The sequence below is a fragment of the Alexandromys fortis genome, unplaced genomic scaffold, assembly GCF_014885135.2.
Source record: "Alexandromys fortis isolate MF-2015 unplaced genomic scaffold, M_Fortis_MF-2015_v1.1 scaffold_123, whole genome shotgun sequence".
In the NCBI taxonomy this organism is placed as follows: domain Eukaryota; kingdom Metazoa; phylum Chordata; class Mammalia; order Rodentia; family Cricetidae; genus Alexandromys; species Alexandromys fortis.
The window spans coordinates 1,390,505-1,405,221 of record NW_026068003.1 but is presented as its reverse complement, the minus strand read 5'-3'; the positions used below and the strand labels follow the sequence as shown (position 1 = coordinate 1,405,221).

The following is a 14,717-nucleotide window of genomic DNA, read 5'->3' as shown; positions in this document are numbered from 1 at the left end:
AACCTCACTGCGGCATGTTCGATCTCACTGCGCATGCCCAGCCTCGCTCTCAAACCTGGGATATTTATCACCAATTGGGTGTTTTCTGTTTCATTGTTGGTGTTGGGGAAGGGGAGAGATTCACTCCCAAATTGTTCAAGTTCGCACGCAAGTGTCACCTAGGAAGACTGGAGCGCTGTGTGTGTCTGTGTGTGTGGATGAAAACAAGCAGAGCCCTGCCCATCAGACTTTAGCCTTATTTCCTCCCCAGAGAGCTCTAGATTAAACTTCCTCCTTCCTGGTAAGACTGTTTAATGAGGCAGGGAGGGTTTATGGGCAAATCTCTTCCCAGCAGAGCAGAATATGGGCAGGGTTAGGAGCAGCTGCCTTCCCGAGGAGCCCATGACCTGCCGTGTCATTTCCTTAAACAGCTGCGTTCAGAGGAGGGCAATCACCTAGGGAAGGCCACAACCCCTCCAGGAACCAGGACGCTGCTCCGTCGGTAGCCAGGCTCGGGGGGCAGTTGGTCCAGCCAGGACTCAAGGCATCATCGGCTGATTCTACACCCCTTCTCCACCAAGGTAGGGAAGCGTGAGCCCTGACCCTCAGGTACGTCTCTGCCAGGCTGGTGAGGGTTTTACCTCTTGGTCCACGTTTTTTAAAGAAGGATAGAAGCAGGGTGGATGGGAAATGAAGACTAAGTGTGCCTGGGAGAGGAAGCAAGAGGAAAAGGAAAAGGAAGCAACTACTTCTAATACGCTTCCTCTGAGGAGATCTAGCCCAACTGACAGTCAAGGGGAAGGCTGGGTTAGCACTCTGTGCAGTTCTTGCTGTGATTGATTCGTTAAGACTGCTGTGGGTACAAAGATAAGATCTGGGGTCCAAAAAGCCTAGGTTTTGAAAACCCACACTGTAGATGATATTATCCCCTGACCACAGGGAATCTCCACATGTATTAATTTACCCGTGTATACTGGTTTTTAAAAGAAAAAAAAACATACGTTATAGATGAACATCAAGTTCCACGAGTGTTTGAATACTGGATAAAGAGGGGCAGATGGATTTCCTTTATCTCTGAAATGACTGACCTGGAATGTTAGGTCAGTCACAAGTGTGTGGTCATGAGAGATTGTCTAGCAGTGCCGGGCTGAGCCCTCTAGCTGAGATCTGCTTTCCTCATCTGTGAAATGGGAGTGAATGGCTGAATATCCCAGCTCAGTCCCTTCTTTTCTTGCCCGTTAAGCCTCTGTGGGAGGAATCAGGGCAGCACAGAAAATGGCACCGGCTGGGTGCTAAATGTTCTCCATGTGGCATCCTATGTGAGGCCGTTTCTCATCGTTACTGCCGCTCCGAAAATGGGAGAGTCTTCATTCACCCAGGCAGAGTGGCTGCAAAGTTTATACCCTGGCACTATGCTATGGTGCCCTGTGATAGAGTTGGCTCGGGAGTGTCCCTGCAGGTGATTCATTCATGGTATATTAGTTGGGCACGTCCTGCAGGACAGGCAAAGGCACCATTGTTCTACCCGGAAAGAAAAAAAAAAGCGAGGGTCACCATTATCAAATTTTGTCACCTGCTGTAGAGATGGCCTGGGAATTAGGGATGGATTTCTCTCAGTAGGTTACATGTGCTAAGGCAGTGTGAACTTAGAAAGGGGGAAGACAAGGGGTAGGGGAAGGGGGAAAGGGGAACAAGGAGCAGTGCAGACCAGAGCAGGGAAGAGCTGGTGGTCAGAGGTGAGATCAGGTCGTGTTACACCCAGGTTAAGCACAGCTGTAGGGGAGAGCTTGGCTTCTCCCAGTTGATCCCCCTGTGTGTCACCTGATGTCCACCTGGAGGCTTGGAGCCTTCTGTGCTGTGCTCAGATACACAGCTCTTTCTGAGTTAATTGCCCTGTCTGCAAGTTGACCCCAGGTGCTTGCTCTGTTCGGGTAGGAATTTGGGGATCTGCCGAGCTAACACGCTGAACCTCCTCGCTGGCACTTAGGCATTTTTTTTTTATGGTGGAAGATATTCAAAAGTTCTGTCTTGACATTTTCTTAGTCTGAAGCAGCTGCTCCTCCTGGGATGACACCAGTCTGTCTAACGGGGGAGCTGGTGTGGCTTCAGATAGCCCATGGATAGCCTGTAGGGGAGGGTGCTGAAACCTCCGCTGACTGGTACCAATCCTTTTGGAGGCTCTAGAAGATGGGTGGGAACTCTGGTTTCCTCCCCAGGGAGCAGCCAAGAGATCCAGAGGCTTGGAGAGAGACCCTGCAGCTTCAGAATCTGGATCCCAGCTCTGCCTCCTCTTTCATCCTTGGGTCAATTGTTTCATCTTCTGTACTTGCCTCAGCCTCTGTCTCCAAAGATCGGGGCACCTGTTTTATAGTAGATAAACTTAAGCCATTTACTTACTGCAATTTATATTTAGTTTTATTTCTCTTAAAAATAAAGAATGGGGACATTAACGTATTCCTTGAGGCTGGACTGGTGTGAATCTGCAAATGTCAATAGTGAATCACCCACCCTGGTGGTGCTGGCCTGGAGCCGGTGACCACACAAGCTGGTACTCCTTTCAGCGTTCAATGCCTACCGTGCCTTAGGCACTGTGCAAGGTACCAGGCTTTTAAAATGACAGAATGCTATCTCAGAAAGGTCACACTGAAGACTAGGAGTTAAACAGGTGGTGACACCACAAGAGATGCGTTCTGTTGGTCAGCTTCCTGTCACGCTGACAAAATACCAGGGAAAATCAACTGAAAAGAAGATTTATTTGGCTCCCGCTTTCGCAGTGCTGTTGTTTGGCTCTGATGTGATGGTCGGGGCCTGTGGTGTGGCAGGGCATCATGGGGAGGAGGACTTGGTGAAACCAAGCTGCTCACGTTTTGACGTCTAGAAAGCAAATGAGAGAGTGAGGTAGAGGTTGGAGACAAACCTCTTCAAGGCCATACCGCCAGGAACTGCTTCTTTAAACTAGGTTCCACGTCTTAAAGTGTCCACCATGTCCTACTAACCCGTTAAGTTGTGGACGTGATAGATCAATCCAGTCCTAAGGTTAGAACCCTCACGGTCCAATCACCCCCATAGTGATGGGTCTGAAACTCTCAATACCGCTGCGATGGGGACCAAGCTTTCAACACATGAGCTTTTGGGGAATATCTCACAGGCAAACCAGAACGGACAGGTAAAAAGATCTGCATGATCAATCATAACATGACAGGTGGTACATGTGGGGATTGATTCTGCATCTAGCATGGCACTGAGCACTTGACTACAACCTTGCATGGTGGCTCTTAGCCCCATTTTACAGATGAGCTACCGAAGTCTCAAGACAAAATGCAAGCGCCAAAGCTGGGAATGGTAGTGACAGACGTTTTGACCAGGAAGACCTCCCAAACAGCACTGAAGGCAGCTATGGACAATTCTGGAAAAGAGCGGAAGGGTGGTGGCAGGAGCTAGAGTCAACGGTCTGTTTACAGGAACCATGCCAAGGCCTTAGCTCCTCCCATAGGTATTCCTCCAGCGAAGGTAGCGGCAGAAAGATGGCTTCATTGGAGCTGACATCAGGAAGGAAACTGTTGCTGAAGACACAGGGAGTCGACGTGATTCTTTTAGTCCTGTGATCAGACTTTGAGAGGGAAGAGACAGAATGGGAGTGTAAATCGAAATTTTCTCACCTACGTACGTGGGAAAACCCTTGCATTTTAGGCAGGAATCTTGGGTGCCAACGAGGGAAAAATAAAAGACATGCACCGGCACGTAAACAGAGAAGCCTGAGGGTGACCGAAATACGGCGAGGGTCCTGTCTCCGTGTTGCTTTATTCCCCATGAGCTGCCCACACAGGAGAGCTGTCCCTACAGGGGAGCAGAGATGTACTCAGAACCTCTACTTCCGAGTCACATGGACTCCAGATGCTAACAGGAAGGCAGCTTTTCTTTGCTTGAACATCTCTGCCATGTCTATGATCAAAGGATGCCACAGACTCTCTTCATCCAGGCCCTATGGCCATCCTGGAGTCATGGATGAAGGTCAGCTCTATCCAGATGAACAGAAGGCACATCTTTCTCCAGATGATAATTAGAGTGCTCACCAGTCAAAGAGAGAATGGATTCTGGGTGTTAGGTCCCCATGGCAACAGATGCCCACCACATCCTCACTTGCACTGTCCCTTCCTCACTTAACGAGTTACAGCAGTAACAGACAGCAAGGCTGACTAAGCCATCCTACTTAACTGACACTGGGCAAGTTGCCTAACCTTCCGAGGTCACAATTTCCTCCCTGGCAAAAAAATGTAATTCATAGAAAAGAATCCTGGCAAGATTGCTGGAAAATTAAGGGTGGAGTCGGGATTCCAAGTTGGTAGAACAATGGGGCTTATTAGAATCAGTTTTGTGATTACTTTTCCTTTGGCCAGATATCTGGGTCTTATACCTTTCTAGATGAAACATATTCAAGCACATTCCCAAGAGGCAACCGTCTTGAATTATTAAAATTTTTAAGCTGCCTCTGATAGAAACCAAATTACCTACATGTGAGTGCATTTCCTCATGCTCCACCTGATTTGAGGTGGTCCAAGTCATCAGCAGGTCTGCTGTGACCAGAGAATGAACCCTCATGGTCCAGGTAGCCCTACCATAGTTCAGTTGGTATTCTGATGGCCCCAGCCAGACTTTCAGCAAAGAGAATCCTGGTGACTCAAACTGCTTACCTGACTATATCCAGCCCTTGAAGTTGCCCCCAACTCAGCCAAGTGAGAGAAGGAGAAGGGCTGTATGGGAAGATGTCTTCCACTTTTCTCCAGCTGCTCTGTAGGTATTTGGGCAACTCCATTGCCTATTCATCATCCAAAAACTAGCTTGTTCCTGGCTTCCAGGGTACTGGTATAGTTGAGGGTACGTACAGCATTCCCAGAGATGAAGTCAGGAGTGTTGCTTCATTACCTTACATTTGTTCCTTAAGAAGCACATCTTTTGTGGGATTACTGTGTCTGGTGCAAACCTGTACCTAATTCCCATTAAGTCAGCCATGATGAGGGGCATGTATGACAGGAAAATGCATTGAAAGAGGGTTATGCCTGCAATACCACAGTGAAGGCCACAGCAGGCTCCACCATGTCCCATTATTAACCACCCTGCACTGCAGGCTTTCAGCTCCTGGGCCACCTGAAGTTTTACAGGAGTGAAGGAACTAAAGCCGTCATCTTCCTGAGGGCCTCCCCTGGGCAGCCAGGGCCGCAGGAGAGGCGTACTGAGCAAAGCGTATCAGACCATGACCTCTCAGATATACCGAGAGGAGTGGCCTCCTAAAACCCATGTAAAGACAGAAGACAAGCAACCAGTCATCAAAGTGAACAGGTTCTCATGGAGCTGCCTCCTGGACTGGCCTGCCAGTCAGGAGGATGAAGGTGGAGACAGAACCTTTGAGACATTCTCTTATCCCAAGCCCATAGCCCTTCTCCATCACCTAAACTGAGCTTCAGGCCCATGTGCACCTTTAGCTAACAGAACTACACATAGATAACTAGGCCCCACAGGCAGCCCAACGCCTCTTTCTTAGAGCTTTGTTGGCACACATCCACTCATACACATGTCCACGGTTTCCATCCTACTCCAGTTCAAAGTTGAACTGTCATCTCTGGGAACAATCAAGAAAAAAAAAAAAACAGCCTGCAGCGCCCAGAATATTTCCCACCTAATCAATTAGAATAGTTGACTAAGCATGGGACAGACCTCCTAGGGGGCATGGCGGCACATGCCTGTAATCCCAGCCCTCCAGAGGTTGAGGCAGGGGGATGATAAAACCAGCCTAGGCTCTGTATAGAACTTAAGGCCAGCCCGAGACACTCACTTAAATTAAAAGAGGATAAAATGGACTCCTGATACAGACTGCCTCATCTGTAATCTTTTGTTCCTCCGACTCTTAGCTATATGATCTGATCACTCAGTGACTCAGTTTTCCCCCAGATTCTTCACTAATCACTATAGGATTAAATTTGTTAAAAAACAATAATTCAAGGTGCATGCCATATGAGACTATGACTTCCTTGAATCTCCTTAACATTGGTACAGGAGTCCAGTTAGTTCTAACAGAGTTTTTGTCATTTGGCAATTCCTGTAAGGTTACTGGTTATGTTAAGGCTGGTTGAAAACCTTAGGCTGGGGGCTGGAGAGATGGCTCAGAGGTTAAGAGCATTGCCTGTTCACCCAAAGGTCCTGAGTTCAATTCCCAGCAACCACATGGTGGCTCACAACCATCTGTAATGGGGTCTGGTGCCCTCTTCTGGCCTGCAGGCATACAGACAGAATATTGTATATTAAATAAATAAATAAATAAATAAGTAAATAACCTTAAAAAATAATAATTCAAGGTTACACAGTGCCTAAACCCCACAGGAACTGTGAGAGTAAAATCTCATCAATAAATAGGGCCTGGAGAGATGGCTCAGCACATGGCTGGCAACCTACAACCTCCTGTAACTCCGGCCTCAGGGGATCAGACACCCTCTTCTGGCCTCCTCCGGTACCACACACAAAACCACACACACACACACACACACACACACACACACGCAGAGATACAGAACACCTTCCTTAAGGTTCCTATTGCTGTGATAAAATACCACAATCAAAGGCAACTTGGGAAGGAAAGGGTTTATTTCATCTCACAACTCAAATCACACTCCATCACTGAGGGAAGCCAGGGCAAAACCTCAAGCAGGGCAAGAATCTAAAGCAGAGGCGTGCAGTGCACTGGCTTCCTTGCACACGACTTTCTCAGCCTGCTTTGTTATACACCCCAGGTCTACCTGCCCAAGGGTGAAATTTCCCCCATCAGTCACTAATTAAGAAAAAGACCCACAGGCTTACCTATAAGCCAATCTTATGGCCGTGTTGTCTCAACCGTGGTTCCCTCTCCTCAATGTCTAGGCTTGTGTCAAGTTGATAAAAACCAAGCAGTACCTACACTTTTTTAAAAAAATTTCTCTAAAAGATAATAGTGAGGAAAGGATATTATGGGAGTAATCATCTATTTCTTTCTTCAATAAATGTCACTGGAACAAATTATTGCCACCAGCAGTCTTATTGTTTATGGATTTATTCACTACACAGCTCTGTCCATATTGGTGACATCATCAATAATTGCTGTAAATATCAGGGTGTTAGGAGAGCTATCAGGAATAAATGGTGGCCTCGCACAGATTGGTGATTCAGGGTGGATAGGGATGGTGAGAGAGTGAGGGACAGGAACAAGTGGGCAGGGCTTTCCACAGCAATGTCAGCTTGTGTCCCATTGTCCCTTGAGGGTCTTAGTTTTCACTCTCAATCAGGTCCCTACCTTGGTCTCATCTTCTTCCCCCTGGGCTGTGTCACCCAGACCCTATCATTGCCCTGGCAGGACTTCCGTCTCCCAAAGTGTTTGTCCCTAGCAATGAGTCCCAGGGATGGGGGGACAGGTAGAGTTCTGGGAGGACAGTGATCTGCAGCCTTCTGTGACTCGCTCAATCTGTGAAATGTCTGAGAATGGTGTGGAAATAACCAGGGCTTAGATTTGCAGATGCCGGGTGGGTTCTAAAGTCCAGGGATGTCCTCTGGGTGGTCTAGCTTGAGGGGGAAATGATGCAAGATTAAAAAAAAAAAAAAAAAGGAAGAAGCTGTGTTGGTGCAGGGAGAGGGCCAGTTTGCAGGAAGCTTCCCTTCACTCTCAGCACACCTTCCATATGCCCGTTGCCAAAATGGGGACATGAAGAAAGGCTGTCCAGAGGAGCCACAGGGGAGCTGGACCAAAGCTCAGGGCCAACCTGAACTACCCAGGAAGGAGTTCAAGTACTTAGATGGAAGGGTCCTTGTGGTGGCAGGAGAGGTCAAAGAGTCAGAATTTTTTAATATTTATTTATTATGAATACAATATTCTGTCTGTGTGTATACCCGCAGGCCAGAAGAGGGCACCAGACCCCGTTACAGATGGCTATGAGCCACCATATGGTTGCTGGGAATTGAACTCAGGACCTTTGGAAGAGCAGGCAATTCTCTTAACCTCTGAGCCATCTCTCCAGCCCCAAAGAGTCAGAATTTAACAGGTGAAGTTCTCACTTCTGTAGTGATGCTGATGAGATGCTCTGACCACTCCTCGGTCATCCATCCTCAGCCTAGAGAGAGTCTCTCCTTCCTCTGTCCACCTTGACTCTAGACGGGCTGTAGATGAAAGTCACTGGAAACAGGAAGAAACTGACATCCTGGATCCTGCAGGGCCTTTAAGAAATGTGGCAACGGAGATTGGGGGGTTAGGGTAGAGTTCAGTGTTAAAGCATATGTTTGGCATGCTCAATGTCCTAGGTTTAATGCCTAACACTGTAAAAAAGAAAAAAAAAAGGAGGAGGAAGTAGAAGAAAGAGAGAAAGGAAGGAAGGAAGGAAGGAAGAAAAACAAACAAAAAATGAGATAAAAGGCAAGGAAATGTCACAGGCAGCAGGCAGAAAAGCTCTGGTTACACCTTGATTCCACAGAAAGAATAAACATCCCTATGGGCATGGCGCCAAGGAGGAATATAAACAGAGCTGAAAACAGTGAGCCCTGTAAGCAAGATGGCATGACGCTGTCAAGCCAGCACAGCCCTTCTAGACAGGGTGACTGCTGCCTGACCACTTCCACAATGGGGAAATAGCATCGCCTCCTTGTCAAAGCTCCGAGAGCTGTGCCCAACATGAGCCCCAGTGCACAAGCAGCAAGGCCATGTCTGCCAGACCCCCAGGAACAGCCTCTCCCCTGGCCTCCATATACCCCTCAGTGAAGGATCAGATTGGTCTTGTCTGAGTCCCTTGCTAACTGCAAAAGCAATCACAAAGGATGTGATGAGGCCCCGTGTGACAGGGGAACGTGACAAATGTGCCTTTGTCCACGACTACCTGTATGTGTTTAACCTTAGCTTCCAGGGTCACAGACGATTTCCCAGAGGAAGTAGTTTTTGCCATGAGGCCTATAAATTGAGTAAGACTGTTCCAGGCATAGCCTCTTAGTAACAGTGTTCAGACAAAAGACTAGCAAGGGAAAAATTCAGGGGTGCTTTCAAGAATGACTTGTCACAGCCAATCCCCTGTGCCCAGTGCCCAACCTGGCTTCCCCCTGATGCTCAGAAAATGCTTCAGGAACAAAACCCACAATCTGCTGTGTGGCCTTAGAAATCCCTTGACCTCTATGATCCATTGCCTTCTCCATGTGGTAGCTTTATCCTCCCCTCCCCTTCCAGGACTGTGCAGGATTCAATGCAGTCCCATCTCTGAATATATATTGAGCACTCCTCCATGGTCTTGTAGCTCTGGGCCTGCAGGACACAAGGCTTGCTGGGGAGAACAAAATGTTTGCAGCTCCTGAATTGATCTGGATTTGGAAAACTACAGGGAGTGTAGGGAAGGGCAGGACAGAGGGAGAGGCCAAGGACAGGGAGGTGCTGGTGTATCTCTGGTCAGGGAGGGAAGGGACAGCTCACAGCAACTCAGGCCCTCCTCACAACCCTTCTTTTGTGCTTTTCTGCATACCCGTCCTACCTGCTGGGTGAGATTGAGCCTGCAGATTTATCTGTGCCCTAGGCCAGGAGGCCTGGCTACATCTAGAACAAGCTCACGTTTTCCCTGCAGCTCTGCCACCTGAATGGCCAGTTGTGACTAGGAGAAAATGCTGCCCCGCCGTGTTTTACCTGTTCCTGGTGTCGTTTTTTTCCCCTCCTAGTAGCACCCCACCCCCACCCCCTGCCACTAGCAGACCAGTCCTACGCTCTGGCTCCACGATGAGCACATTGGGGGACTCCGGAGGTCGGGGAGCTCCTCGGGAGATACTTCAGGCTGGAGAGCCCATGGCCAAGGCAGGACTGCCTGCCACTCCCAACCCCAACCCTGAAGCCAGGTCCTGCCAAGCTTTGGTACCCAGCCAGTCTTCCTTGTGCTCTGGCTCTCTCTTCCTCTCTAAACCTCTAAACACTGCAGGGTTCTTCTGTATCTCTGAGTACTCACCAAGACTCCTTCCTCTTCCCTCTGCCTCCCTCACATCCTCATCACCTTCCATCCCTGTGTCTGTCAATTCATTCTTTTTAGTTTTTCCTTCCTCAGCCTCCTCCACCCCTGCCCCTGATTGGGTCAGCTCTGTTTCTTTGCACACTTTCTCCTATCCATGCCTGTCCTATTCCAGGCCTGCCCTTCTACCCAGCCTGCCCAACACTTCAATGGCGCAGGGCTCAGAATGTCCTTCATTTCTCAGGTGGAGGTCCCAGGGCTACAAGTCACATTCCTAAGGACCACGTGCCATTATGATATAGATAGATAGATAGATAGATAGATAGATAGATAGATAGATGATAGATAGATAGATAGATAGATAGATAGATAGATAGATAGATAGAGAATCTGAAAACCAATTTGTCATTTGAATCTCAGAGAAGTTAAAGGGTTTCTAGAAATTTTTTTGAAGGGAAAAGGGGGGGACACAGCAAGGTAACAGCTCAGACTTTCCTTAGAAGGCCCCAGGGGGGGGGGTCAGAGCAGAAGATCTTCCCAGTGGAGGTTTCTGTAGCTGTTACCATTGTTTATATGTTAGTACTTCCCATACAGACAACCAACAGGCAGGCCAGAGATGCTTGACCTGATGTAGAAGGGTGTTAGAGCCCTGTGGGGCATAGTCCCACCTCCAGTCTTACCAGAGAGTGACCAGGGCAGTTAGACCCTGGAGACAGTTGAGATAATGTCTGTTAAGATAGATTCTTGGGAGAAAGAAAATTCTAGGGGGAAGGGGAGGAGGGGAATGAAATCACAACAGAACGAAAAGACCACTTAGCCCAGACTCCAGCTCACCACCCCCAGCCCTCCCCTCTCCTAACTACCACTGGCCTCCAGAAAGCTTTCAAAGCTGCCACATTAACTGGCAACTGCCCAGTGTGTGAGAGGAATACAGAAGGTGTGGGGAGGATGACTCAGACTCTGCCCAGGACTCAAAAAAGAAGAAAACTCTGGTTTAAGCTTTCTTCTGAAATAAAAAGTACTAGAAGTGGGACCCTGACGGGAGCCCAGGGGACCCTGTAGCTGCAGACTCCCGTCTACATCCCTCCTCTCACTTCCCCAGCTGAGTGACCTTGGACTTAACTCTGCGAGCTGTCCTTACTTATCCCTGAAAAGATTCTTTTTCACACAGCACCTGGCTTGCCTGCAGGCTGCCAGGCCTGGCTCCTCAGGCCTCCATACATTGACCAAAGTCACGTGTAGGCCTCGGTTCCCTGATGCTTTTCCTGGCTTGACAGCCCTGGGTGGCTGGGGAAGAGATGGAGAAAGGGAGGAAGTAGGAATGGGGCCGAATGAGTGAAGGTAAATCAAGTCTCCCAAGATGCACCTTCCTCTACTAGGAAGCCTGAGTGTAGGAGACATGAGGTAGAAAAGCGAGTACGCTGCTCCCCTACTCACAGGACAGGCAAGAGGACCCCGAGCCAACGGGTTCTAGATGCCACACTCAGTTTCGGCACTCTTCCTGATTCTCAGACCCCGAAGGCCAGTGTGTAATTGGACTTTCTTCTCTCCACAGGTAACGCTGACTACGCTGACTCCGAGCCGTTCTCCTCGGCAGGATGAGAGTGACAGGTAGGACTGCGTTCTGCAGCTTCATGGGGCGGGAGCTCTAAAATTCACTTTTCTATCATCAGTGTCGGCCCAGCCCAGCCTCGGGGGTGATTCAGTGTCTCTTGTCAAAGGCCCCAGCAAGAACTCCAGGAGGACAGTATGCAGGAGAACCTGGGAGGATGGGAGGCACAATTCCATCCCTATGGGTGTGTCCAACCTTTGAACACTGTGACATACATAACACTGTCATCTACAAAGTCCATACTTTAACTATGTAAACACTAAGTTACATAAATAGATGATTGATAGATAGATAGATAGATAGATAGATGATAGATACATAGATAGATAGATAGATAGATAGATAGATAGATAGATAGATAGACAGACAGATGATTGATAGGTAGATAGATAATAGATATAGATAGATGCATACATAGATACATAGATACACAGATGGATGGATGCTGTGTGTGTGCATGTGTGTGCACAGGTGTGCATAGAGGTCAGAAGTCAATGTCAGATGTTTTCTTCTCGCGTCTACTATGTTACTCATTGAACTTGAGTTCCCCAGATGCAGAGCCCCTGGGCTCTGCCTTCTCTACCTACCTCCTCCAGTAGTTGCTGGGTACACAGATCCACACCTCAGCACCAGCTCTGACATGTATGCTGGGGATCTGACCTTAGGTTCTCATGCTGGCGCTTTACCAGCCATCGCTTCATTCAATTAAAATAAATAAACACATTAAATTAATGTTTATAGTTTTGTGTTGAGTCACAGTCGTAGCTCTCCTAGGCTGCCTGTGTTCCACAGGTCATAGTTTGGACACACCTATAGGCTGGGGAAGCTGGACAGCTGCTTCCCAGAGGCCCAATCTGCCTGGAATCCCAACTTAGAAACACCTGGCTCTGGCCAGAAGTCAGGGACCACATTTGAACCTCAAGGAGGGCCGTTCCAGGGTCCTCACACCATAGGCAGCACAGTAAGGCAGAGGTCTTCAGGCATGCCCTCAGATGGGCCCCTTTGTACAGGCGTTGAAATGGGAGCATGTGCAATACACACACCCCACTTTGACTCCCAGGTAACTATGAGAAAGTATGGCCTCTGATTTACAGTCAGCTGACTTGCATATGTTCCAAAAGCGGTCATGGGAAAGCACCTACCTCTTCTGGCCTCAGTTTCCTCATCTGTGAAGTATAAAAATGTAATGGGAGGATGAATTGAGATCGTCTATGTTCAGGTGGTCATCATAGAGCCTGGCACAGAGTGGGTGCTGACTAACATGGGCTGGTCCCTGCGGGGAATTCTGCTTTGCAAGCCCACTGCACCAGAAGACAAGGGGTAGCCCCCAAACTAAATGAAATTGCATGGTTACATTTTTTTAGGTGATTATATTTTATTTTTATTATTATTCTATTTTTATTTTGTTTTCAAATTTTGCAATTAAAATATATCACTTCCCCATTCCTTTTCATCCCTCAAATCACAACCCTCAAATTTCAAAATTCTATCTCAAATGAAAATCCTAAAAAATAAAGGAACAAAATATGTTTTCCAATAAGACTTTTTTTTTAAACATAGCCTTTTCTTTTCTTTTTTTTTATTTTTTATTTTTAATTTTGTGATCCTTGCAAGGCAAGGGAGTAGATGGGCTCCTGGTGCCTCTCCCGGGTGTGAGACTGCTCCCCAGTGACAGGAACCAGAATCGCTCTGGCTGTGAAGTAGGGGAGACTGGGGAGCTATGCCTGTTCTGAAACTGCTGAACAAGTCCACTGTGTGGTTATTTTTGGTGACTTTGAGCTGATTAAAAATATGGAGGATATCCCCAGCTCCCCAAACCACCAGAATACTACCTACTACTATGACTATAATATCAACAAACCAGGCCATCCATCTGTGAAGCATGATTAATAAAGACTCAGAGACAGATATTGGGGTTCATCCTGACAATCAGAAAGGCAAAACAGTCAGCCACTGGCTCTTACCTCTACCTCAATCCGAAATGGCGAACCTGCCTCCAGGAATCTCAGAATGAGACTATGTGTGAGAGCTGTCTCCTCCCGTTTTATAATCCTCTCTGGGATTAAAGGTGTGCACCACTACCAACTGGTTTCTGTGGCAAGCTAGTGTGGCTCCCGGGATTAAAGGTGTGTGTCACCACTGCCTGGTCTGTAAGACTGGCCAGTGTGGCTGTTTTACTTTTCTGATCCTCAGGCCAGCTTGATTTATTAAACTACAAATGAAATGCCACCACATATCTGCCCATCCATCCATTTGCCCACTCATCCAGTCTTCTAATCTGTCATCATCTAACCATCTATCCACCCACCCGCCATTCCCTCCATTCACCTGTTTCCCTTTCACTTATCACGTCCTTATTAGTACGCGTTCCATATACAGAATAAAACCCTTGCCTACAACAAAGTCGCATTCCAGGAAATAGAGTCAAGTAACAGCCAAGTCGTATGATGAGGGTACTTGGAAAGAAAAAGGATGGTTGAGCGATTAAATGAAGAGGGATTGCAACTGGGACCGTGGAGGCCAGGGACCTCAGCAGTCAGGGCAGAGCCATATTTACTGTTTGAGACTGACTGACTTTAGCTCAAAGAGGGTGAACTCCCGCACACATACAGACCCCAGGACACCTCTCTGTAGGCGCTCTCGGAATCTAATTGAAGCCCAAAGAAAAGCTTTTTCAACTCATTCACAATGGCTACTTGAGAAGTGTTCACAAAATCTAATCATGATCTCACTGTCTGATCCTATCAGGGACTCTTATGTGGTCTTGGCACATAGTCTCAATGTGTGGATGTGGCCTACAACAGAGGGTTTCCCACAGTGGTGGTGTTGCTGGAATTTGGCAAGAACTCACACACGGACTTTCTACATGGCTTTGCCCTGAAGCCCCCTGTCGGGGTGTGGCACGTGACCTGACAGACTCTTCCTACTTGCAGGTCTGGTTCGCGTTGTGGCCTTCGTCTTCACCATGGTTGCCATGTGGGTCTTTCTCCGTAGCTACGTCAGCATCAACAGGAAAACCATCCGTCTGCCACGCTGGCTGGGTAAGTGGAGCTCATGGCCCATGATGCAGAACCAGGGATGGGGCAATGAGGACCTCTCTTCTGGGGTGACCCAGGAGCCAGCTAGATGTGGTGAGCTGT

General features: G+C 48.0%; 1 protein-coding gene and 1 long non-coding RNA gene across 4 annotated transcripts in view; one reads left to right on the top strand and one right to left on the bottom strand.

Moving 5' to 3' along the window:
* Window positions 1-312: 312 nt before the first annotated feature.
* The window catches only part of Fam3d (FAM3 metabolism regulating signaling molecule D), a 28,852-nt gene continuing 14,447 nt past the window's right edge, over window positions 313-14,717 (top strand). Inside the window, exons 1-3 of one of the 3 annotated variants that reach the window (XM_050161123.1) lie at window positions 313-588; window positions 11,521-11,576; window positions 14,511-14,618. In XM_050161123.1, the coding sequence (XP_050017080.1) occupies window positions 11,564-11,576; window positions 14,511-14,618 (121 nt within the window). In that variant the 5' untranslated portion in view covers window positions 313-588; window positions 11,521-11,563. The remainder of the gene's footprint in view (window positions 589-11,520; window positions 11,577-14,510; window positions 14,619-14,717) is intronic. The other 2 variants (XM_050161122.1, XM_050161124.1) reach the window with 2 other exon arrangements.
* On the bottom strand, window positions 7,835-11,536 carry LOC126513024 (uncharacterized). Its single transcript, XR_007595234.1, has 2 exons — window positions 11,403-11,536; window positions 7,835-8,211 (listed from the first exon to the last, which is right to left on the bottom strand). It is a non-coding gene; the product is annotated as an uncharacterized lncRNA (long non-coding RNA).